The sequence below is a fragment of the Salvia splendens genome, chromosome 19 (genome assembly GCF_004379255.2).
Source record: "Salvia splendens isolate huo1 chromosome 19, SspV2, whole genome shotgun sequence".
Classification (NCBI taxonomy): domain Eukaryota; kingdom Viridiplantae; phylum Streptophyta; class Magnoliopsida; order Lamiales; family Lamiaceae; genus Salvia; species Salvia splendens.
Genome location: NC_056050.1, coordinates 25009381 through 25037176, shown reverse-complemented (window position 1 = coordinate 25037176; position 27796 = coordinate 25009381). Strand labels below are relative to the sequence as shown.

General features: G+C 35.7%; 1 protein-coding gene across 1 annotated transcript; it reads left to right on the top strand.

Annotated features, from left to right (window-relative positions):
- Positions 1-21188: 21188 nt before the first annotated feature.
- LOC121778479 lies at positions 21189-22908 on the top strand. The gene is made up of 5 exons (XM_042175837.1): positions 21189-21532; positions 21615-21667; positions 21765-21929; positions 22404-22505; positions 22628-22908. Exons 1-5 carry the CDS (start codon positions 21313-21315, stop codon positions 22760-22762), a joined length of 675 nt encoding a protein of 224 aa, XP_042031771.1. The 5' UTR covers positions 21189-21312; the 3' UTR covers positions 22763-22908.
- The last annotated feature ends 4888 nt before the right edge of the window (positions 22909-27796 follow it).

The window sequence follows — 27796 nt, the reverse complement described above, 5'->3', positions numbered from 1 at the left end:
TTATTTTTCTTGTAGCTTGCCTTTCGGAGAAAATACAGTAATAATGATCAAATCCGGAAAATCAACCAAATAACAACAAAATAGAGAAGAAAATGCAAAATTTGCTCTCTAACTTTAGTTGTCGTAAGGCCATTAGCAATAGGGCGCCCTATGGCGCGCCACGTCATCAGTTTTATCCTCCTACCCCCACCTGCAATGGGGCGCCCTAAGGCGCGCCCTATATGTTTTACTATTGTTTTATTAATTAATTTAAATGTTTTCAAATATGTACTGCAAATTAATTAAAAAACACAACGATTAACTAAAAACCGGCGAAGATTGCATTGATTAAACAAAAGTTACACGATTCAAATTGACTAATCTACGCAATTCCCAACTTCCGGCGGAGTAGGGGTATTTATACAAAAAATCGAAAACGCAATTCCCCAAACATCATACTCTTGGGACTTGAATCTATTTCGTAGTAATAATAAAAATGTGAGTTTCGAGAGTGAAATCCTGAATGAAACGTTACAAATGAAGGTGGGGTAGGGGTATTTATACAAAAAATCGAAAACGCGTGTCATCATTCGCGACCATCGTCCGCCGATCCCGCAATGGGGCGCCCGATGGCGCGGATGATGGCCTATCGTCCGTCGAGCACACAATGGCGCGGACGTCGAGCACACAATGGCGCTGACGATGGTGCGGACGATAGGCAATCGTCCGCGACGTAGGGCGCGGACGATTGCGGCCACCCACAATGTGGGCATCGTCCGCGCCCAAGGACGATGGACGCCATCGGGCGTGCCATCGGGCGCCCCATGGCGGGTGGCTTAATGCTGGTCCAATTAGAAAATTGGATACAACATAGGAGGGCATATACTGTTTAATTTGGGGTTCGTTTTAAAATTTAAATTGGTAATTGCCTTAACTTCGTTATCTAATTAGACCTCATCTGCATATAAGTATATTAATGTGTCTGAATTGCATATATTCAATATTATCTAAAAGTATAAAGTCGAAAATATTGTGTATATTCACTTTGTCCGCGCTCATAGAAATACTAATTTTAAAATTGTTTTGGAATGTTTGCCTTCAATTTCAACGGATCGGACAGATTAATAATCAACTATTTAATTTTATTCTTATTTCATTTTATTCTATATATAAATGACGTAAGATCGGTGATCACGAATTATATAATTTTATTTATATATTGTCAATTATAATTTTATTTATATTTAATCCAAATGTAAGATCGGTGGTCCGCACAAATCAAATTGTATACCCTTTGTCCGTGATATAATATGCATTATTTTTATCATTTCGATAACTAAAAATCTAACAAAACCTTTTTTATATAAATGGACCCACTCTAATCTATAGATTTGTAATGACGTCATTGCTCACGTCTCTCATGCAGTTATGAAGAGTGTCCACATCGGGGGAGCCGCGGCCAGTGGCTCGGATGCGCGGCCCCCACTGCAGAGAGCCACGATTCGCGGTTGAGGGCCGAGAGCCACGAGGGAGCCGCGGCCCTCCACTGCAGCGGGCCATAAAACGCGACTGAGCCACGAAAAATTATTTTTTTTTTAATTTTTGAAAATTCTTTTATAAATACTACCATTTCCATTTCCATTTTTTCCACTCCATTTTACACTTCAACACCACAAAATCCTAATTAAAATCCTACCAAATATGCAAGGTGGAGATGGTGATTCCCCGGGGTATGGAGACTCGGGATACGACAACTTTCCAAATCAGATGTGGAGTCCACAATCTCCACAATATCATGTTCAGTCGTCCTCCCATCAGCAGAGGAACGTGGTTCGCCAACCATCGGGATTCGGTGACTACCGGCCGAATATGGACGCGATCAACAACCCGTCTCAGCACTTCCAATCCTCCCAATTCCAATACACCCAGTCTCCTTGGTCTATAATTCGTTTTTTTATTAAATTATGTTTATTTTCCAAATTATTAGGCTAATTAAATTTGTTGTAGTTAAATTTAAAAATATAATTAAAAAAGTAAACAAATTAATTTTTTTTTTGGAGAGGGCCACATTTCGTGGCCCTTGTTGTTTTTGTTTATTTACCATTGCGGAGGGCCATGGAGAGCCACATTTCGTGGCCGAGCCAACTTTGGTGACCTTCAAGGGCCACCATTGTGGACACTCGAATAGTGTCTTGTCGATCTCGTGTTTAGAGATTCATTCAAGCATAAATCTTATATGTATCATACTTATTTATTTATAATTAGTGTATTCTCATTTCTCCATCAACACTTATTTATTTATAATAATGCAAATAATATTCCGTGATTTTAATTAAATCTATATTTTGTCCTGAAAATTGTACTTCCAAAATAGTTTTACTTATATAAATGCAGTAATAACTTTTTTTTCTATAAAATAGTACTCTACTACTATAAGATAATTAAGGAACACTTAACATAATTATTTATTCTTAATTGGATTGCACATTGTACTTTTACCAAAACAATTTCAGTTTATGGAGTACTTATTTCATTAGATTTGGTTAAAATTTGAAAAATTGGTGCTGGTTTAAGGTAAGACATTTTTTGTTTAGTTATTAGACCTTTTCATAAACAATTAAAACCAAACGTCAAAGTTCAAATAGGTCATTCCAAATTTATATATGTTTCAAAAATCTGAATGAACTTCTTTTATGTATGTCATTAATTTTGTGGAAACAATATAGTGCAATGAGTCAGTGGTGATGTTGAATGGTAATAACATGGACAGATTATAACGTAACGTTTTTAACGTTATTCATAAAGTCAGATTCCTCATCAAATCATACCCACAAATTTTTATGAGATAATAATTGCTAGTACTTAATTTAATCCAAGCTTTTGTAGATGATTGTTGTGATTGTGAATTAATTTCTCTTCCCCAACTTTTTGCACTGAAATTTAGATATACATCGTTGAAACTCCCAAGAAGCTGCCGACTAAGTGCTAAATATAACAAATTTAAATTCTATACATATTACCTAGGTCTCCCTCAAAACGTCCATGTTCTTGAATGCCACGAGATTTTAGTAGTTGTTAAATGGAGTAAGTAAAAAATAAAAAGAAGTTGAATATTTTAATAAAGAGTGAGGAGAATGAGGAGAAAGAGAGGTTTAATTTATCAATTAATTTTCCTCATTTTCTACAAATTTCTAGCTCCGCCATGCTGTTAGTTTATCAATTAATTATGACTTTGAACACTACTCAATCATATTAAACAAGTTGATTATCGAAATTAAACTCAAAATAGATAAGGGCTTTCAACGCACACTGGTAAGATTGTAATTTTGTGTTATCAATTTCATCATTACACGTCCGATTAATAGTTATGTTTCATCGTCATGATCAGATTCGAAACCATAAAATGGCATAACATCGTCATCAAGTAGAATCTAGCTACATCGTACATTCCAAACGACTAATGCAAACACTAAACTTAAACGTATCTATTTTTCTACACATGAGAGATCATTAAATCGCTTTGTATGCAACATTAGCACCCCACTTGTCACGACCGCCCACCCCAGGGGTGTTACAAACGAGGCGATCGTGACCAAGGGACAAACATTTAAGAATATCATTTAAGGATTTTAGTTCATAAGAAAGACTCAAGTAGCTTGAAAGAATAGTATTTTAGTTCAAAAATATAGCAGCGGAAATAAGGTTTTAAAGAGAGTCAAGGATGACGCCTATGTATGAAGACACAACGCATCCATATTCCCTATGCCGACTCAACATCCACCGCAACATCCCGCTCAACCTGCACATAGGGAAAACACATGCAGGGCTGAGTACTTGATGTACTCAATGGGCTCATGCCGAAATTTTTTTTTCATAAAAACAGTTATGTCATCCATATCAGTGATCTCGAGTTTTATGTGTAGTTAAGAAATATCACGAGAACACAAAAATATTTCAAAGTCTGGCCAGACAATCTATCTCCCCACTTTCTCATCAATCATTCAATCACATTCTCTTTCCATAGTGCGACGAAAGTGTGGCCACACTATTCGCCCACGAGACCGGCCGACTAGCAAGGACGGCTCACGATCCCACTTGTGTACACAGCCTGATAGGGTTTGCGGCCCTACTCAGACCCGAATTCGTTTCATTCATTCATTACAGCCATATAGCCTAACGGAGCAAGCTCAGACGAACTAGGCATCAGGCAACAATCTCATAAACAAAACATCATGGCATGACATAACACTTTAAACCACCCTTATTTCTCCATAATCATACTTTTGAAAGCGTAAAAGAGTTTAGTAAAAGAAAGCCCACCTCGTTTGCTTAAACCATTCAATATCCATTTAAGGCAACCCTCGTTCCTCGAGCTCACGTATACTCAATCACCCTTGCCAACGACAAAACAGATCAGCCTTTCGTAAACTTATATTATCATGCATGTCCTATCGTTCCTTTTATCATTCTCTTACCCATATATAAATCATGTATATCACTTATAACATAACAATATAGTCATCTTGTAAAGATAAATATTTGGCAGAACTGCGCAATCATTTTGTAAAAATCACTATAAAATCACCCGACTTCCGTTGGGGCTAAAACTTTACCAAAATGCAGTAGACTCATCAAATAACTTCCAGTTTAAATTTCATATCAAAATACCCCCTTTTGGTCGGTCAATTCGGAAACGTAACCTACTGGTCGAGAATATATTTTCTGACAGAATTGCACAGTCAACTTCAAAAATTCACCAAAAATTCATCCTTCCTCATATGATGCTAAAATTTGGTCACAACACATTAGACACATTCAAGTTCACCCAGTTAAAATTTCACACCGAAATCATATCATTTGGTCAGTCAAAACATTTATGCAACTCTCTGATCGGAACATAAAATTCTAGCAGCACTGCGCAGTTCATTTGAAAAATTCACCGTAAATTCATACAATGTCCAATAAGGCTGAAATTTTCACAAGACTCAGAAGACACTTCAAATTTTCATCTAGTTCAAGAATCACATCAAACGGAGGTCATTTAGTCGGTCAAACAGATTTCGAAACATTCTGGCCGAGAACACACGTTACTGGCAGAATTGCGCAGTCGACTTCAAACATTTTTCAAAAATTCATTTTTCGACAAAAAGGGCTGAAATTTATATGAGACACAGAAATCACCTTCAAATTTACTCAGTAAAATTTTCGTATCAAAATTCGACCGTTTGGTCAGTCAAATACACGTCGGAATCCACTAACCGAACACCACAATTTTCATACTCAAAATTTCGAAATTAGGGTTTCTTCCACAATCATCCAAACAAAATTTTCTCATGCTTATAACACACAATCATGCTTGATAAGACTCTCTTAACATGTTTGCACATAAACTTAGATCATTTACCAAGGATTCAAATCAAACTTCACACAACTTAATCAAAAATCGCATAACTATCAAAGTTCTCAAGCAAACTCACTTTCCCACCGATTAACTTTGCGATCTATGATTCCTACACCCTCTATATGCATGTAGGATTCAAGAATAAAGTTTCAATGAAGGAGATGAGAAGAAAATCTTAGTTATACCTTCTTGAATCAAGAAAAACGAACGGTAGAAACAAACGTTGACACGATTCGTCCCTCTCCCTTCACCGCTGCCGCCGCTGCCACGAATCCGCCGTCGCGGATCCGCCGCCATCGGCTCCTCCTCTCTCTTCTCTCTCTCGGATTCTCGATTGCGAAAGAAATGAAATGAAATGAAAGGAGGTTGTATTTATAGAAAATTTTTTTCATAAAAGACAAAAATTCACGTCTTTTCGTTTCGATGTGACGCGTAATTAATGCGGCGTTGAAAAACGTGCCTGATGCGATGTGATTCTTATCCACTTGGAAAACGTGCCTGATGTGACGCGGTTCTTATCCAACTTTTCGTCTCGATTTGTTGTCGAAAGTGTATTTGATACGTGGTTTATTCTTTCGTGTAGGTAACGATTTAGCGGGTCGTTACATTCTACCCACCTTAACAGAAATTTCGTCCCGAAATTTGATCGTCTCACATAAACAACTCGGGGTACTTTTCTTTAATTCCATCTTCTAACTCCCACGTGGCTTCCTTGGAACCATGGTGTTTCCAACACTTTCACGAATGCTATCGACTTGTTTCGCAACTCTTGTATCTTCCGATCTAGGATTGCCTCTGGCCTTTCCTCGTAGCTCATGTCGGGGTTTAGGATCACTTTTTCTTGACGAATCACATGCTTGGGGTCAAACACGTACATTCCCAAACTGGGAGGTAACGCCAAACTGTACGCTACAGGACCTACTTCATCGATAAACTCGTACGGTCCTACAAAGCGCGATTTCAACTTGCCCTACATTCCAAACCTCACAACTTCTTTCGTCGGGGGTACTTTCAAGAACACTTTATCACCAACGTAGAATTTGATTTCCGTTCGACGCACGTCAGCATACGATTTTTGCCTATCTTGAGCTTTCTTGATCCTTGCGCGGATTTGATGCAAAATTTCGGTCATTTCCTTTATAGCGTTGGGTCTTAACATCTTCCTCTCGCCAACTTCATCCCAATATAGTGGGGATTGACACTTCCTGCCATATAAAGCTTCATACGGAGCCATATCGATCGTCGCTTGGTAGTTATTGTTGTAGGTGAATTCAACCAACGGCAGAACAGTTTCCCAACTTTCCTCTCAATCTAAGACAACGGCTCGTAGCATATCCTCAAGCGTTTGAATCGTCCTCTCTGACTGTCCATCCGATTGCGGGTGATAAGCAGTTCTGAAGTTCAATTGCGTGCCCAAATCTCGTTGCAAACTCATCCAAAACTTTGATGTGATTTTCGTATCGCGGTCGGACACAAAAGTCTTTGGCACTCCATGCAAACGTACAATCTCACTCACGTAGATCTTAGCTAATTTTTCCGATCCATAGGAAATCTTTAATCGGTAAGAAGTGCGCGCTTTTAGTCAGTCGATCGATAATCACCCAAATCGCAGTGTTGCCCTTATGTGACTTTTGCAAACTCATCATGAAGTCTATGGCTATATGCTCCCACTTCCATTCGGGAATTTCGAGTGGTTGCAACTTCTCATATGGCCGCTGGTGTAAGGCATTCACTTGTTGGCACGCTAGACATCGTTCCACATGTGACGCTACGTCTCCTTTCATCCCATTCCACCAAAAACGTTGCTTCAAATCTCGATACATCTTCGTACTTCCTAGGTGAACAGTATAAGGCGTATTGTGCTTCACTTATAATCTCATCTTTTAGCGCCTCATCGCTCGACACACCCAATCGTCCATCGTACGTCAAAACATTACCCGCCTCCTCACGATAATGATCGAGCTTCTCGGCTCTCACCTTCACACGAAATTCTTCCAACTTCTCATCACGTCGTTGGGCTTCTATGAGCTTGGTTCTCAAATCTGACTCAATCACTAGCGTCGTTATTCTTTCTCCTACTGTCTCGGGCTCTTTTACTATTTCCAATCTCATTCTATCGAATTCGCGAATCAACGCTTCCTCTGGCGTTAGGAAATAAGCTATTTGCGGTTGGTTCTTCCTACTCAAAGCATCGGCTACTGCGTTCGCCTTGCCCGGATGATAGTGAATACCACAGTCATAGTCTTTCACGACTTCTAACCAACGTCATTGTCGCATGTTTAGCTCCTTCTGCTCGAGTACTTGAGACTCTTATGATCCGTATAAATCTCACATCACACTCCATAGAGATGGTGTCTCCAAATTTTCAGTGCGTGCACTACTGCTGCTAGTTCCAAATCATGAGTCGGAAAATTCAGCTCATTCGGTCTCAACTGTCGGGAAGCATATGCTATCACCTTCCCATCTTGCAGTAACACGCATCCAAGTCCTACTTTTGATGTATCAGTAGAGACGGCGAAGTCCTTGTTGGCTGCCGGCACCGTTAGAACAAGTGTTGTGGTCAACTTTTATTTCAATCGTTGGAAACTCGCCTCGCATTCCGGCGTCCAAACCTCTTTGATTCCTTTCTTCAACAATTGTGTCATTGGTCTCGCGATTTTAGAGAATCCCTCGATGAAGCATCGGTAGTATCCCGCCAATCCCAAGAAACTGCGGATTTCACTCGGCGTTTTCTGCGATTTCTAATTTTGTACAGCCTCAACCTTTGCGGGGTCTACTTGAATCCCATTTGCCGTCACGATATGACCAAGAAAGTTCACTCGAGTTAACCAAAATTCACACTTACTAAACTTGGCATAAAGCTTCTCCCTTCATAACGTTTCCAACACAGTTTGCAGATGCCCTCCATGTTCATCCTCGTTCTTCGAGTATACTAAAACATCGTCGATGAAGACTAACATGAATTTGTCGAGATACTCGTGGAAAACTTGGTTCATCATGTCCATGAAGACGGCCGGGGCGTTGGTCAGCCCAAATGGCATCACGACGAAATCAGAATGGCCATAACGAGTGCGAAAAGCAGTCCTAGGTACATCCTCTCGTAGGACCTTTAGTTGATGATATCCCGACCTCAAGTCCTTTTTTGAAAATATGCCCGCTCCTCGAAGTTGGTCAAACAAATCATCAATCCTCGGCAGTGGGTACTTATTCTTCAGGTCATCTTGTCGAGCTCACGGTAATCGATGCACATTCTCACCGTTTCATCCTTTTTTCTTTACGAACAACACCGGCGCTCCCCACGGTGTCACACTAGGTCGGATAAAACCCAAGTCTAACAATTCTTGCAACTGAATCTTCAACTCTGCCAACTCTTTAGGGGCCATTCGGTATGGCGCCTTCGATACTGGCGCAGGCCCTGGTTCCAAATCAATAGTGAACTCTAATTGTCTGTCGGTTGGCGGTTCAGACAAAGCTTCTGTAAAACACATCGAGAAAAAAAAAATCTAGTACTACTGCCACTTCTTCCACTCTCAATTCCTTCCTTTCCTTTCCGTTCAAGTATACAAGATACGCCGGACGCCTTTTCCTTATCATCATGGTTGCTTGCAATGCGGAGATTATAGAGGTTTGTCGATTTAAAAAAAATCCCTTACAAAAATAGTCGGCTCGTCGCCAGGGGTTTGAAAAGAAATTTGCCTCTAGCTGGTGCATCACTTTTACGCATGTCTGAGTATAGAAACTTATTCCCCCGTGTGCATTCGAAAAGCTCAACCCCTCCCTTTTCTCCAAGTCTAGCATCAAGAACTCGAAAATTGATCATGCAGTCTTACTTGGATATGAACTGAATTCAAAATTGTAGCAACACTGCTGAAGGTGTCTTAATCAAAAAGGTTGTAGAATTAATCAAGAAAACAAGAACAACACTTCTAGTTCGACTCTTTTAGATCTCATCACCAACTTGCATAAATTGGTTTGAAAAAGTAAGGCAGGGTCTAAGTTTCATTGATCTTGATCATGTTCATTCTGGAAATTAAGGTTTCAAATAAACTCATAAAGGTTGAGACTTTACTTCTGACGAGAGCTCGAAAGAATATGAGATAGGCCTTGAAAACATGATGAAACTGAATCAGGTCTCAAATTCCATAGTAGGCTGCCAAATAAGATATTTCAATTGTCAAATCAAATTTGCAAAATTTTGGCATCAATGAATGATGGTTCCAACATGTCATGACATGAGATGATCAATCGTGGGAGGATTTAGAAGCATAGACAAATGTCATGAGGTAGCACTGATCATGGTTCGATGACATCATGTTATTGAATAATGATGTCACATCAATGGATTCACAGGGTTGCAACCAACGTGAAGTGAACTTTTTTTAGGAAGATCGGCTAGATCAACCACGTTAAGGAAAAAGAGACACAATAGCCTTAACTTGGTGTTGCAGAAAAAAAAATCATTGAGCATGAAACAATATGTGTAGTGAAACTGAGCTAAAAAAAATTTTCACTTCTGCAAGGAAGAACTTGCCGCATGCATAGTTACCAAATAAAAAGGTGTACAAAAGTTCCAAGAAGAATATTCCATCCTTTGAAGAAACATGTTTGGGAATGGGATCGTACTGAAAGTCATAACTGCAAACAACTTTAGAAATGAAGCTCAAAGGCGGAAGTTCATAAAGTCAAAATATTGTCCTTACAAAAGATGAATCAAAGAAGACTACTAATCAAGATGTCCAAAGTTACAAAGACAAGCACAAATTTTCAAGAACTGAAAAATGAGTCATGACATGACATAGGAAAAAGAAATAATGAGCATTACTTGCAAGGTTTGAGTCAAACAGAGTCTTAAATTGAACAGGGCTCCCCGTTAATCGAAAGAACGTAGAAAGAATTTCTTAGGATCCAAGTAAGTACTGCTGATTAAAATCATTCATTATAGCCACGAGGGTCACACTCTCTCGTTCATCTTTCTGAGGCCGAACATGGTAACATCGTTCTACGAAATTGCGGATTCCAAGTTGAGATTCATCGTGTCGTTACAACTAATAACAGTAGTCGAAAGCCATATCTTCATATATTCCTTGCACGTGATAATCGTCATTTTCTTAAAACGTTGTAGTTATACTCGCGCTCTCAACATGCTATAACGGTCGTTTTCGCCGCATCGCTACTTTTGACCGAAGATCGGATTTATCTATTAGATCGCAGGTATGATCTCTACATCCGTTGTAGGATCATTTCGCATCTCTTCTTGCTTCGAACATTTTCTCGTTTGGAACATCTCTTCAATTTGCACTTCTTCTTTTCTTAAACTCTTTATCATATGCTACGTCCTTTCGCATTTTCCTTGTTCTCGTCATTCAGGAAAAAAAAAACAATTCTGAATTTGTAATCATTCGATAAAGTTCGAGTTCACACCACATATTTCCATTTGTCCTATCACTCGGAAAAGTGATATTGCAGTTGTCACCAACTAACTTCGATATCATTCAATCTAACATACTTCTTAGGCACTCTATGTTCGCATGCAAGGTTCATAGCGTCATTCCAAGAAATAGAAAAATTTCATGGTCCACTGGTCTCCATCCTCTATCTCGATACTCTAGTCTCATATCTCGATAATTTGGAAATTTCGCCCCACTTTTCATTCTCGTTCGTTTTCATTGCTCGGGAAAGCAATAGGTGAGTTTTCAAATTAGAACTACGGTCCGCGTGGTCAACTAGGTCTACATCTTCGGCACTCTAAGTTCACGACACATTTCATCATCTCGTAGAGAACAAAATATCACAACAAGTACTATAACACACAACATTTTCACATATCAAAGCAAAACACTTTCTCACTTCACATTATCATTCAAAACTTTTGAAATAAAATTTTCTTCAGACTCTCACACTTTCCTCAAAATTTTCACATTTCAATTTCAACTTTAGAGTAAAAGTTTTGACTCAAAACTCAAAACATACTTTCACATCAACTTTCATCACTCGTATAAAACACTCCATAGAGTAACGCTTCATACTTCGCACCTCATAACATATATAACATCACACTCCATAGCTAAATTTTCCAATCGAAAAGGAAATTTATTTTTTTTTTAATTTTTTTTTTTCAAAATTTTTTTTTTCAAAATTTTTTTTTCAATTTTTTTTTAACAACTTTCCACAACATAAACATTTTTTTTCCTCAATCAAACTCCACTAGACAACGAGTCATTAATATTACAAAACATCAACCACAAAATCCTTTTTCCATTTTTTTTTCTACATATCAAACCATGCAAATCTTTCAAAACTCATAACACATTTGTATTCCAAACAAAACACTCATGCACTTCACATGTATGTTTGAAACAACATTCTTAGATTACTCATTTATTTTCTAAAAATTTTAACATTCTCAAAACAACTCATCAACTTTCGTCCTTCATGTAAAACACTCCATCATCCTATGTTGACATGCTCACGTTGTAGTACTTTCACACATATAAAACATACTTAGTCATCATACTAGTCTTGCTCATGCTCCATATAATCACATCATAACAATATCATGATCAACATACCACACGTGCTTAGATCATCTTGTCAATCATGTGCATACTTCACATAATCATACTATCACAACATCGTGTTCACATATATAACACGTGCTTAAATTTTCATGTCAATCGTACTCATATTCCACATAATCATATCATCAAAATTTAGCTTCACGTATAACATTCATTCACATGCGTACACTTGCCAAAACATCCTCATCATATCATCATCAATTTCATACATCGATCTCACATTCTTTCAACAACTTAAAACATACCTCACTTTCTTTAGTTGAGCGTGATGCTTTGGATGTTGAGCCTTCGTGACACTTCCAGTTTAAGGTTTACCATTCTAGACTTAAGGTGAAAGAAGACTCTCGGACCAGAGCGAAAGAACGAAGCTCTGATACCACTCTGTCACGACCGCCCACCCCAGGGGTGTTACAAACGAGGCGATCGTGACCAAGGGACAAACATTTAAGAATATCATTTAAGGATTTTAGTTCATAAGAAAGACTCAAGTAGCTTGAAAGAATAGTATTTTAGTTCAAAAATATAGCAGCGGAAATAAGGTTTTAAAGAGAGTCAAGGATGACGCCTATGTATGAAGACACAACGCATCCATATTCCCTATGCCGACTCAACATCCACCGCAACATCCCGCTCAACCTGCACATAGGGAAAACACATGCAGGGCTGAGTACTTGATGTACTCAATGGGCTCATGCCGAAATTTTTTTTTCATAAAAACAGTTATGTCATCCATATCAGTGATCTCGAGTTTTATGTGTAGTTAAGAAATATCACGAGAACACAAAAATATTTCAAAGTCTGGCCAGACAATCTATCTCCCCACTTTCTCATCAATCATTCAATCACATTCTCTTTCCATAGTGCGACGAAAGTGTGGCCACACTATTCGCCCACGAGACCGGCCGACTAGCAAGGACGGCTCACGATCCCACTTGTGTACACAGCCTGATAGGGTTTGCGGCCCTACTCAGACCCGAATTCGTTTCATTCATTCATTACAGCCATATAGCCTAACGGAGCAAGCTCAGACGAACTAGGCATCAGGCAACAATCTCATAAACAAAACATCATGGCATGACATAACACTTTAAACCACCCTTATTTCTCCATAATCATACTTTTGAAAGCGTAAAAGAGTTTAGTAAAAGAAAGCCCACCTCGTTTGCTTAAACCATTCAATATCCATTTAAGGCAACCCTCGTTCCTCGAGCTCACGTATACTCAATCACCCTTGCCAACGACAAAACAGATCAGCCTTTCGTAAACTTATATTATCATGCATGTCCTATCGTTCCTTTTATCATTCTCTTACCCATATATAAATCATGTATATCACTTATAACATAACAATATAGTCATCTTGTAAAGATAAATATTTGGCAGAACTGCGCAATCATTTTGTAAAAATCACTATAAAATCACCCGACTTCCGTTGGGGCTAAAACTTTACCAAAATGCAGTAGACTCATCAAATAACTTCCAGTTTAAATTTCATATCAAAATACCCCCTTTTGGTCGGTCAATTCGGAAACGTAACCTACTGGTCGAGAATATATTTTCTGACAGAATTGCACAGTCAACTTCAAAAATTCACCAAAAATTCATCCTTCCTCATATGACGCTAAAATTTGGTCACAACACATTAGACACATTCAAGTTCACCCAGTTAAAATTTCACACCGAAATCATATCATTTGGTCAGTCAAAACATTTATGCAACTCTCTGATCGGAACATAAAATTCTAGCAGCACTGCGCAGTTCATTTGAAAAATTCACCGTAAATTCATACGATGTCCAATAAGGCTGAAATTTTCACAAGACTCAGAAGACACTTCAAATTTTCATCTAGTTCAAGAATCACATCAAACGGAGGTCATTTAGTCGGTCAAACAGATTTCGAAACATTCTGGCCGAGAACACACGTTACTGGCAGAATTGCGCAGTCGACTTCAAACATTTTTCAAAAATTCATTTTTCGACAAAAAGGGCTGAAATTTATATGAGACACAGAAATCACCTTCAAATTTACTCAGTAAAATTTTCGTATCAAAATTCGACCGTTTGGTCAGTCAAATACACGTCGGAATCCACTAACCGAACACCACAATTTTCATACTCAAAATTTCGAAATTAGGGTTTCTTCCACAATCATCCAAACAAAATTTTCTCATGCTTATAACACACAATCATGCTTGATAAGACTCTCTTAACATGTTTGCACATAAACTTAGATCATTTACCAAGGATTCAAATCAAACTTCACACAACTTAATCAAAAATCGCATAACTATCAAAGTTCTCAAGCAAACTCACTTTCCCACCGATTAACTTTGCGATCTATGATTCCTACACCCTCTATATGCATGTAGGATTCAAGAATAAAGTTTCAATGAAGGAGATGAGAAGAAAATCTTAGTTATACCTTCTTGAATCAAGAAAAACGAACGGTAGAAACAAACGTTGACACGATTCGTCCCTCTCCCTTCACCGTTGCCGCCGCTGCCACGAATCCGCCGTCGCGGATCCGCCGCCATCGGCTCCTCCTCTCTCTTCTCTCTCTCGGATTCTCGATTGCGAAAGAAATGAAATGAAATGAAAGGAGGTTGTATTTATAGAAAATTTTTTTCATAAAAGACAAAAATTCACGTCTTTTCGTTTCGATGTGACGCGTAATTAATGCGGCGTTGAAAAACGTGCCTGATGCGATGTGATTCTTATCCACTTGGAAAACGTGCCTGATGTGACGCGGTTCTTATCCAACTTTTCGTCTCGATTTGTTGTCGAAAGTGTATTTGATACGTGGTTTATTCTTTCGTGTAGGTAACAATTTAGCGGGTCGTTACACCACTTGCAAAGCAAGACTATTTTAAAATTGAAAAAGGTGTCTTTACACAATAAAATAACATAGGGTGTTTTCATGAGAAGATATAATTGGGAGTGATCAATTGCTCTCGACCTAGTGATTGAAATAATGCCGACATGAATTATATTTTAAATTTAAAAAATTATTAAATAAACTTAAAGGGTATTAATGTCAATTATCTCTCATCAAAATCATCTTAAAACTTTAAATTTAAGTAACTCTCTCGATTTAAATTATTTTTTCGCAAAAAATATATCAAATTAAAGATAATTTTGTAAAGATTCCAACGAAATCTCAATTGCATATGTTCCGACGGTGTTCGAATGATGAAATTTGATAAATTATATTTCAATTTTCGTACATGTTGATAAGCAGATTTATCAACAAATGCAAAAAAATCTCAATATAGTGTATGCAAAATCACAATATAATGTAGGTAAAATATCAATAAAACTGTGTTGATATTTTCTTGTACTTGTGTTGATATTCTCATGTCATATTGTTGATATTTGTAATACACTATGTTGATATAAAAAACATCCACAAAAATTATCATATGATAACATAATGACGATATTACCATTTTATTGATATGTTGTCTACTATTTATTGAAATTTGTGAACTTTAATCTCATCTACTCATTTCAGAATCTAAGGACTTAGATTTAGTCTTAGTTTTGAGTTATGGTGTTATAAGCATTAGAAGATAACCATTAGGTTCATATTTAGGTCTATCTTCGTAATGTCATTATTGTATGAACACCTACAATAATAATAACAAAAATCTTTCTTTCACGTGTCGCTATGGTGCTAATTGTGCTGCCAATATAATATTTTATAGTAATAATCTATTATACATTTGTACATATTTTAATTATAAGGAATTGAATACTTTATTCATTTACCTTCATGAACTTGGTACTAGCAATTAATATATTAATTGGATAAAAAAAATCTTTTATCAGACAGTACTCCACTTGTCAACCAAAATAAATCTGTTTTTATCATTTTGATATGTCCATTAATATAAATCTCATTTCACTTTATTATAAATGACAAATAGATATCACATTCCATTATCTCATTTTATTTATATAATTCATTATAAAATTATATTCCCTTCGTTTCGCTTAAGATGACACGTTTTCCTTTTTAGTTTGTCCCAACTATGATGATACATTTCCTTTTTTGGAAACTTTTTCTCTCAAATTAATACACTCAACCACTTTTTCTCACTCTTATTAAAATATTCATCTCTCTTTCACTCTCTATTTTAATACTTACTACCACATTTTCTCTCTCCAATTAAACACTTTAATCAATAACTCCTAAAATTCCATGTCGGCCAAAAATGTGTTATCTTAGCCGAGACGGAGAGAGTAATATATTTAAACTCAGTGGGTAATCTTAGCCTGGATGGAGGGAGTAATACATTTAAACTCAATGGATATATCAAGTGACATATGATTTGACATCCTGATCACTTGATCAAATGGCTAGGCGTTTCAATTACTGTATTTTGCTATAGACTACTCCATCACTCCGTCCCAAAATAATATACACTTTGGGTTTGACACGAATTTTAATGCAAAATTGGTAAAGTATGAAAGAGGTAGAGAAAAAAAAGTAATTAAAATATTGTTAGTGGAGAATGAGTCCCACCTCATTAAAGATAACAGAGTTTTTAAAATTGGAAATTACATATTCTTGTGGGACAGACTAAAAAGGAAAGAGTGTATATATTCTTGTGGGACGGATGAACTATAAAATTGTAACCATATTCCAATAACTTTTTCAACTAACTTTCTTCGTGTCTCCTGAAAACCTTGCTGACAACAAGTAGAACTCCTATTACTAGACGGACGAAGTAAAATTCGATTAGAATGTATACATGCCAAGTCTTGGTGCGCATTTTTGTATATATACACCAATATCACTACTCCCTCTATATGCAGGAAGGACCGCAAGAGCACCTTGAACGATTGAAAATATTTTGGGATCAGAAATATTCTCAATTTTTTTTCATATCAAAAACTTATACATCAATTTGTCACAAAGTGTAGATATGGGGACCCTAAATCCACAGTTCTTATCCACATGCGTATGATGTGTATGCATCTAAAATAAAAATAAATCTGACATATAATTCACCAAAGTAGATTTACTTTTATAAAGGTTGAGTGCTTTATTTTGCACAAGCGAAAAGTTTAATCACCTTTCAAATAATTCAGCTAGAACTTTCTAGTCTTCCTTTATTCTGTTTGTGGCTGAAAACAAATTTTATCTTCTCTTATTTTCTAAAGAACATAACTTCATTACTAGATATTCTTAAAGATGGTAATCGAAAAAGATGTAGAAAGATTGAATAGGCATATTAAGGTAGAATATGAAAACAATTGTATTTCTTGTTGTGAATGTTTCCTATGTATGATCTTGCTAATTTCCCTAGTATTTATAGGGAAATTAGTGTCTTGTAAATTAAAAAAGATGCACACTTTCTTCAATGGTAATAGTGCATTAATTAAAAGATACATTAATTACATTAAAATGGCCGGACGTTAAAATCCGTCGTTAGTCAAGTGGTTTTTGACAAAGTCGTGAGCTAACCAAAAATAAATGGTAATAGTGCATTAATTTAAAAAGATGCACACTTTCTTCAATAAAAATATATTTTCAAAAATAACATTTTTCAAAGATGAAATTATGTGATAATTGGAAACGCTTAGCTCATTGCATTGCATCATTGCATGTTCCACGCCAAAGAATATTTTTGGAATGCATAATTCATAATTGTACAATAGTAGTAGCATTGGATGTGAAAAATGTGGTAATGATATTAAATACATGTCTCAGTTCACCAACTTTGGCACTTGCATCTTTTAGGTGCATGGAATAAAATTATTCAAACATTGAGTATTATTTTATATACCTTTTGATTAATAATTGAGGAATATGAAAAATATATTGATATGGCTAAAGCGGTAAAGCCTAAATGCCAAGAGCGTCGGTTTGGTGGGATTAGATTCTCAATTTATTTGCTTTAATCTAAACACGTTTTAAAAACTTAGATTATGGACTCTCTTAATCATGTGGTCGGCACTAAATCAGATTAGATTGGTGTTTTAAACTGTTTTGGATCTTAATAGCGTATGTTTAATTGAGATCGTTAATAAAATAAAGATGTACAAATCGATCTGTAAATACGGGAACATTTTTATGTATAAAAAATAAGTATGAAAGTGCCAGCCTAAATATTTCAAAACTTTTTAAGTTCCATTTCGCGCATTCATTTTCATGACTTTTTTTTAATTTAATTGCTATTTTGTAAGATGTGATTAAATGTTATACTTTATGTGTCCTATAATAAGAGTTCACTTTTATCATTTTAGTCTGCATACAATAAGAATTTACTTTTATTTTTATTATAAATGGTAAATAGACCTCATGTTACATTAACTACTCATTTCACACACATTTCATGTACTACTATAAAACTAATACTTCATCTATTTATGAAAAATAATCCTATTTGTGGACGATAAAATTTTTAATAAGAAATTAGTAAAGTAAGAGAGATGAGAGAACATGTAGACAACATAGGAGAGAGAAAGAGAAAAAGTTAAAGAGACGGAAAAAGAAAAGAGGAAAAGTGGGTGTAAAGTATGAGAGAAAATTTATATTTTTGAAATGCGACTTTTTTTTATGAACACCCCAAAATAACAAAATAATACTACTATTTTTCATGGAAAGATGAAGCATACGCCGTATAAAAATGACTCATATTTCACTAACATTTTTAACCCACTTTCTTTTACATTTTAAAATCGATGTTAACTAAATATAGTACATTAAATTAAGTTTAAAAAATGCCCCAACTGAGTCCCAGTGAAGTGGGCAGTAGTTGATTGGTGAATACTGAATGGCATTACTACTTTGCATTATATTCAAGATTCTGAATTATCTACTATAGTACTTACTACTTAGTACTCCTTTCGTCCCATAATACTAAATAGCACACTTGAATAATGACACAAAATTTTAAAGAATGTTGTCTAATATATTGAATGGAGGGAAAAAAATAATATATTTATATTAATTTGAGAGATAAATTTTTCTAAAATAGAAATATGACATCTTTTGCAGGATAAATTAAAAAGAAAAGTGTGACATCTATTATGAGATCGTCGAGTGATTAATTTTTTTTGTAAACAACACACTTTACAAATTTCTAGACATAATTATATAATCGTATCAAACCCTCCAAATTTCTTTGTATAAAAGTGTACTTAAACTTTATGGTTTGAACATGTGATGATGATTTCCCAATAAAAGACAATGGTCACAGTTCTGGTTGTCACATGATTGTGGCCAAATGTTGACGATGTGATCCCAATAAAAGACAATGGTCATCAATGGGTGAAGGATTGAATATCATTAAAATGTTATAAATAAATTGTAGTATTATCATTTGGAGCCAGCAATTTTGGCTATGATTTGTCATCTATATCAAACTAACGAGAGTGACAACTATAATTGTCCTCATCTAATAGATGAAAAGTACAAATGAAATTGTTTCTTGGACATAGTTTCATTTTATTCGGATTTACTATATTACAAATATTGATGGCCTACAATTCCTATACTCTACACTCTTATCACTATACTACTGTATTTGTGAAATCACACCCGTTTTCACGCAATTTTTGCACGAATCTTCAATTTTTGTATTTTTTTTGTTTTTTTCTTCGATATTTTTCATTATCTAGCTAAATTGCTTAATTGTATGCATTTATTTACAGGGGGAGCGTTATTCTCCTTATAAGCTTAGGGGCTAGAGTATAGTACGTAGACACGTATGTAATCTTCACATGGTAACGAGTAATGGATATAATTGACTATATAATGCACAATTTGTGAACTGCAATGCATACGAACAAGATGTGCTGTGTTATGATGTTTGACACACGTTTCTTGTTTCCCCTAAGGGTTTAATAAGCTTAGGGGCTAGGGTATAGTACGTACGCATTAATAACAAATTATAAAACGATACGAATAATTCATCAAATTGTCACGAGTAATGGATGTTATTAACTATATAATGCAAAATATGTGAACTGCAATGCATACGAATAAGATGTACCATGTTATGATGTTTGACACACGTTTCTTGTTTCCCCTAAGGGTTTAATAAGCTTAGGGGCTAGGGTATAGTACGTAGAGATTACTAACAAATTGTTGTTATTGGAATATACGTATGTGCATTATTTGGTTTAGGTAGTGCATTAAGTAGCTGTTAATTGTCATTATCTCAGTATATTATACATTATTAGAGGTATGGTGTATATGGGTTAATCAACGGATTGAAGATTACATACGTGCATTTAGTAATGTCTACGTACTATACCCTAGCCCCTAAGCTTATTAAACCCTTAGGGGAAACAAGAAACGTGTGTCAAACATCATAACATGGTACATCTTATTCGTATGCATTGCAGTTCACATATTATGCATTATATAGTTAATAACATCCATTACTCGTGACAATTTGGTGAATTATTCGTATCGTTTTATAATTTGTTATTAATGCGTACGTACTATACCCTAGCCCCTAAGCTTATTAAAGCCTTAGGGGAAACAAGAAACGTGTGTCAAACATCATAACACAGCACATCTTGTTCGTATGCATTGCAGTTCACAAATTGTGCATTATATAGTCAATTATATCCATTACTCGTTACCATGTGAAGATTACATACGTGTCTACGTACTATACCCTAACCCCTAAGCTTATTAAACCCTTAGGGGAAACAAGAAACGTGTGTCAAACATCATAACACAGCACATCTTGTTCGTATGCATTGCAGTTCACATATTGTGCATTATATAGGCAATTATATGCATTACTCGTGACCATGTGGTGCATTATTCGTAGCGGTTTCCAGCCATTATTAGATTACTATTGTACCCTCATAATGCACAAAATATGACAAATAATGCAACACGAGATTAATTACCCAATGTTGATCTTGACCGTCCATTTCTCTAATCTAATGGCTGATATTAAGAAGGAAAAAGGAGGAAATATAGGAAAAGGAAATGAATACATCCCTTTATTTACATATATAAACTTGACTATATGGATATTGTCAATTGGGCTACTCATTTGGTTTTGGGCCATTTAGCCCAAAAAGGAGAATTTGGGTTTGGGCTATATTCAAATTCATTTCAGAATTCAGATTTGCAATTTTCACGTATTTTACACTACTAGTATTTAGCCACGTATTTTACTACTAGTATTTAGTGAAAATATTTTAGTGGAATAAAATTTACAATTTCTTAAACAATAAATGAAATCATTTACGAAATTGCCTCCAAAATTCCTCCCCTTATTTTAATTTTCTTCATTTCTCATCTCCATTACTCAACCAAGAAGAAAAAGTCTCGTTGATTTTCGATCAGATCAAACAGTTCAGCTTGATTTCCACCAAAAATGGAGTACGATTTCAGAAAACGAACCGCGCCGGCGCCACAGTATGATTCCAACACGCCGCCTTACGGCAGGGCTTCCTCCTCCTCCGCCGCCGCTTCTCACCCGGCCTACGGTCAACAGTCTTCACTATACCCTAAGATCGGCAGCGCCGGCCCTCACTCAGCCGCCGCGCATTTCCGCAATCCCCCGTCGCACCACGCGCCGCCTCCCCCTTCTAATCGTAAGTCGCCGCTTCCTTTCCGTTATTTTTCATGTGATTGATTTCGGCTATTGTTGTATTCTGAATTGGGGCTGAATTGCAGCTGGGATCGGGATTAGGGTTTCTATCAAACCTGAATATCGAATTACTCCACCGGTATAAAATCTCATTACTACTGGTTAATTTTAGCTTAGGATTTTTCACTTTTGAATAATTTGCCGGATTGGAAAGTTGATTAACTTGTGCGATGTAGCCCCCATTGCTGCCACATCTGGGAGAAATTCCGCGCAGCAATTTCCACTTTGATTTCGATTTTGAGAGGAATGTGCTGAAGGAAGCAGTTAAGGAGAGCCCTAACTGGGCTAGGCTTGGAATCGATAATGCTCCACCAAAGGCAACTGAGCCAACACCATCTTATGTATGTGCTCTTTCTGTTGATTGGATTTGTAGCATTCTAATTTCAATGTGTGTTCTTGAGCCTGCTTAGTCCTTAGCTTATGGCCGGTTTTGTATCATCTTTGTGCTAATGCACACACTCGTGTACATCCGAATGAACGGTGCATCCACTCCATTAGGGTTTATTTATCCACCGTTAATCTGTATTAATCTATAGTTAGAGTATATAGGATTAATTAGGGCGGATGCACTGTGCACCCCAATGTGCCTCTTGTGCTAGTATGTAGTTATGTATTTGATGAACACTCTCATCTTGAATCTAGCTGGTGATATTAATCTCTAGTTTGAGTATATTAATCACAATTAGGATTAAATAGGATAGATGAACCGTGCATCTGAGTGTGCCTCTAGTGCTAATACGCAGTTCTGTATTTGTTGAACACTCTCTTCTTGAATCTATCTGTTGATATTGACATGAATCTGCTGTTGAATTCAGGGACCGGCTTCTGATCCCGTGGCAAGCAAATACATAGCAGCAGGCCTCAGCAGGGAGGCTGTGCCGCTTGCAGTTGCAAATTATGGAGACAATCCTAGTAAGGTAATATGAATATCCATCTTTCTTCTTTCATAGTCGTATGTTTGATCATTCTATCAATTTGTCTGGAATAATGGAATAGGCTTTCTTACCACCATCTTATAATATCACTCAACCTGTCGCAGGTTAAGGAATTCGCCAATGGATTTACCCTTCTGCGGGAAATGGGATTCTCATCGAACAACGTGGCGGATGCCTTAATCATGTACGACAATGACACAGACACGGCATTGGCTCAGCTTATCAATGCTCCATCCTGAATATCAGTGCGTTGTAAGTGTCTTTTGATACGAAATCAGGTGTAGCTTCACGAATATGTTTGCCGCTGTAAAAAAATAAAATTCTATGATTGTATAGACATTTGTTATGCCCCTTTTGAGTGATAACCATTTTCTTTCCTCTTTCATTTCTTACCTGGGCTTGGTTCCAACTTCCAACATCAGTTTAGGGCATTATATTCATGATGAATAGAATCTTGTATAGAATATATTACAAGCTAAAACATGGATGTTTGGTTTTAGATTTGAAGTACCTAAAATGTCCAAAACAGCTTCCTCATTTGAAAATAAAGAACAGAACACAAAGAATGAAACAAGGAAAAAGATGAAAGAAAGCTGCTACTCGAATACTTGAGCAGTTGCCCGGCCGACTGTTCCGACTTTGAGGCTCCAAGCGTCCGACAGTCGGCTTCTCGCACCCTTTCTGACGCTCGCGAATCAGATAGCTTCCTTTGCGTGGCACTGAGCTGGAGATCTGGGACACCTTATTCAAAAAAATTGGATATACATATATGCTAAATTAATATAAAGGCAAATACGCAATAATATTGCATGACATTATATTTTCTTAAGAAAACAATACCTGTTCACATCGTGGTGATGCAATCGGATTTAAAAACTGTGCTGTAGCTAAGCATGGATGTAGATTATAGTTTAAAGAATCATTAGCTTTTTTTGTTAATAATTTTTGGGGTCGGAATAGTTGGTTGAAATTGTCCTGATTAAACATTATTATGCGATGTGATGTCACTTTCTTCATGCATAGTCAATCGTATATCATCTTGAATATAATACGAACACGATCCCTACAAAAATAATCAGGATTTACCAACTCTTTTTCATTAGTAAACTCTGAAAAATACGTTGATAATCTAGATCTCTAATAGATATATGCAATATCATTAAAATCAATGTAGGTGAAAGTTTTAACTTATCACCTCCGTCGATAAACTTTACTACAACTATCAATAATTTATTATTCAGGATAAATTTAGCTTTTTTTATAATGATTTGATATAAGTATAATTTATAAATAGAATACATGTATCACTAAATTAAATTATAGTGATCGATATATTAGTGAAATAAAGCATCATCAATACATGAGAATCTGATCATTCAAAACTTCTTTAAATTATTTGAGAAGTTATAATTATATGATGGCTATATAAACTCTTTCTAAGATCCCAAAGTCATAATTAATACAGTACCAGTATATTTTTGAACTTTTAGTTATTTCAAAATTCATAGGTGAGACTATTACACCGTTTGCTGACAAAGTTTATTGTCCACATAAAATTAAAAATATGTATGTCGACTAGATTTGAATTAAATAAGTCTACACAAATTGAAAAATTGAGAAATACTATCATGTTGCCAAGGAAAAATACATTTTGGTGAATTGTCCATAATTTAAATTAATTAAATCATCGTTGCTTGGTTGTGGTGTAAGATGATAAATCCAGCAAAGCTTTAATCATTATGAATCTTTAGGCACGTGAATAGTTATAATAGAACCTTTACTCTTCCTAAAAACTAGGGCTATCAAAATGGATATCGGGTATTAGATACCCGTTATCCGAACCCGAAATATTGGATAATTAGATACCCGATATCCGATTTTTTGGATTTCGGGATCGGGTTCGGGTATAAGATTTTTGGATTATCTGGTATTGGATATACCCAAATTACCCGAATTACCCGATTTTTTTGATTTTTTTTAAAATTTAATAAATTATGTATTTATTCTATTATTTAAAAAAAATCAATAATTAAATGTTCCCAAAATCCTTCATTCTAAAGTCACATTTTGGGTTAAAGTATGAATTGTAATGTTTATTATGGATGAATAGTGGACGTTATCACTTATGAATTTTTTTTTCTAAAAATTTATAGTAGTTTTTTTTTTCTTAAATTCAAACTACTTCAAGTTTGTCACAAATTCGAATTACAAGTTTGTATTTCTAAAAGTTTGTAGTTAATTTTCTTGAAAAAATAATAAAATAAAAATTCAAAATCGGAACTGGATACCCGAAATCATTTTTGGGTAGGGTATCGGGTATTAGATTTTGAGAAATTCGGGATCGAGTACCCGAAATTTTCGGATCGGGTATCCACGGATACCCGATTTGACAGGCCTAATTAAAAACTATGAACCTTATTGTATATATAAACATTATGTTTTTAATGACTGTATTAATGTATCGTCATTCTTAGATTATTACAAGACCCTAAACTATTAGTATAAGCTTGCATTGACCCATATATATTTATGGTGTTTTTTAACGCTAAAAGTAAAACTATCTTAAATTTATATTCAGGTAATAAATCATAAATTTCTACCGATTGAAATCTGAATTTTTGTAACGCTATAAGTTACACACTTCAGCATATTAATTATTCATACTCATAAGTGATAACCATCACCGTACACTTTCTATAACCAACAAAAAGGACTATTCACATTATTATAATGGGAAAATATTCATTTATATAAAATTATGAGGAATTTAAACTGCACATATTTGATATTTCTGTTAGTGTTGGGAAAATCGTGCAAAAGAGGTGCCATTTACATGACTTAACTCCCTAATCCACCTCTAAACCATCATTCCAATAATTATATAATATTCCTTTTTGGGAAATTATATTACCATTTAAGTAATAAAAAAATTAACTCCTATTATTACTTTATTGCCTTATGGGTCTCAATAACAACACTGAACTAATTAAATAGTAAAGTCAAAATTAAAATTTTAATTTAAGGCATCTTTCCAAAATACAAATTTTATAGAAGGCAGCGTTTTCCTAATTCCATAAACACGTTCAAAATTTTCCTATAATTAAGTAAATATCACACCTAATCCATTTCCTATTGTACATATTTAAAAAATAATTATGTACACTATTAAAAATTGAATAAATCTGATTAAAAGAAGAAAGTGAATATATCATCAAAATGTTATTTTTCACTAAATGTGAACAATTCTTGAGAGTAGACATTCATCACTAGACGTCACCACGGTTCCGGAACCGGCAGTTCATGGTTCGGAACCGCCGGTTCCGGTTCAATAAATTGATGAACCTGAACCGGCCCGGCCAAGGTGCGGCGGTTCCGGTTCGTGAACCGTGGAACCGCCTGTGATTGGCCGGTTCCGGGCCGGTTCGGCGGTTCGTTTTGATTTTTTTTTTCATTATAAATATGTAATTCAAGTAAAAAATGTAAATATATTTGCATAAATAAAATTAGAATAAAGCAATTTTAGAGATACAAATTACAAATACAATTTTATTGATACAAATTACAACTTCAAAATTGCAAATTACAACTGTAAAATTGCAAATTACAACTTTAAAATTACAAATTACAACTTAAAATTTACAAATTACTACAACTTAAAATTACAAATTACAACTTCAAAATTGCAAATTACAACTTATTACTTAACATTACAAATTACAACTTTAAAATTACAAATTACAACAATTACAAATCGAAAAATTTAAATACAAGTTACTTACAACAATTACAAGTTAGTTACAACAATTACAAATCGAAAAATTTAAATATAAGTTACAACAATTACAAGTTACAACAATTACAAATTTACAACTTACAAGTGTTGACAAAAAAGACTTAGAAGATCATTAAAAGATATTCCTCATTTGATAAGTATCTTATTGGTGAAAAAGTGGGTAATGAGCATCTTTGGGGCAGATGGTACTGGAACACAAATTTATATATGGAATCTGGATGAATGAGGATCAGATTATAGTTTAAAATGGGAAGCTGGGTTCATTGGCGGGAGTTCGTTTCATCGTCAGACTCGGATGAATATACCACCCTGATGGCCTGATGAAACGAACTCCCGCCAGTGAACCCAGCTTCCCATTTTAAACTATAATCTGATCCCCATTCATCCAGATTCCATATATAAATTTGTGTTACAGTACCATCTGCCCCAAAGATACCCATTACCCACTTTTTCACCAAAAAGATACTTATCAAATGAGGAATATCTTTTAATGATCTTCTAAGTCTTTTTTGTCAACACTTGTAAATTGTAAATTTTTAATTGTTGTAACTTGTAATTGTTGTAACTTATATTAAAAATTTTCGATTTATAATTGTTGTAAGTAACTTGTAATTGTTGTAAGTAACTTGTATTTAAATTTTTCGATTTGTAATTGTTGTAATTTGTAATTTTAAAGTTGTAATTTGTAATTTTAAAGTTGTAATTTGCAATTTTACCGTTGTAATTTGCAATTTTACCGTTGCCCCGATCACCACCACGACGAGATGAAGACATGATATTATGGAAATTGGAAGTAGAGAATAGAGAGTAGTGTTTATGTGAATATGATAACGTGAACAAGAACAACGTGAGTAAATTATGAGCGCAAATAACGTAAACAACTTGAGAGAATGAGGATGGAGAATAGAGAAATTGAGATTGAGAGAGAAATTCTTATCAACACAAGAATGAGATAAGTAGAAAATGAAGAGGAGAGGGTATTTATAGGGGAAAATGTGATTAAAAAAAATAAAAAAAAAGAAAAAATTTCAAATTTCAAAATTTTGAAATCCGGCGGAACCGCCCGTTTACTCCTTGAACCGCCGGTTTTTGGTCAGAAACCGCCGGTTTCGTCAACGGTTTTCTGACGAAAACCGGCGGTTTCTGACCCGGTTTCTGAAAAGGCTACGTATAGGCCGGTGGTAGCCTGAAAAGGTGTCAGAACCGGCGAACCGGCGGTTCGGAACCGCCGGTTCCGGCGAAACCGGCGGTTCGGAACCGCCGGTTACGGTTCGCAAATTTCTTGAACCTGAACCGGCCCGTCGGAACCGCCGGTTCCGGTCACGGTTCGAACTGCCGCCAACGGTTCCGGTTCCGGTTCGGAACCGCCGGTGACGGTTCCGGGCAGGTTCAGCCGGTCCGGTTCGGTTTGGTGATGTCTATTCATCACTTCCTCTTTCTCACAAATTTCAACATGATTCAATCAAATTTTGTTGTTTAA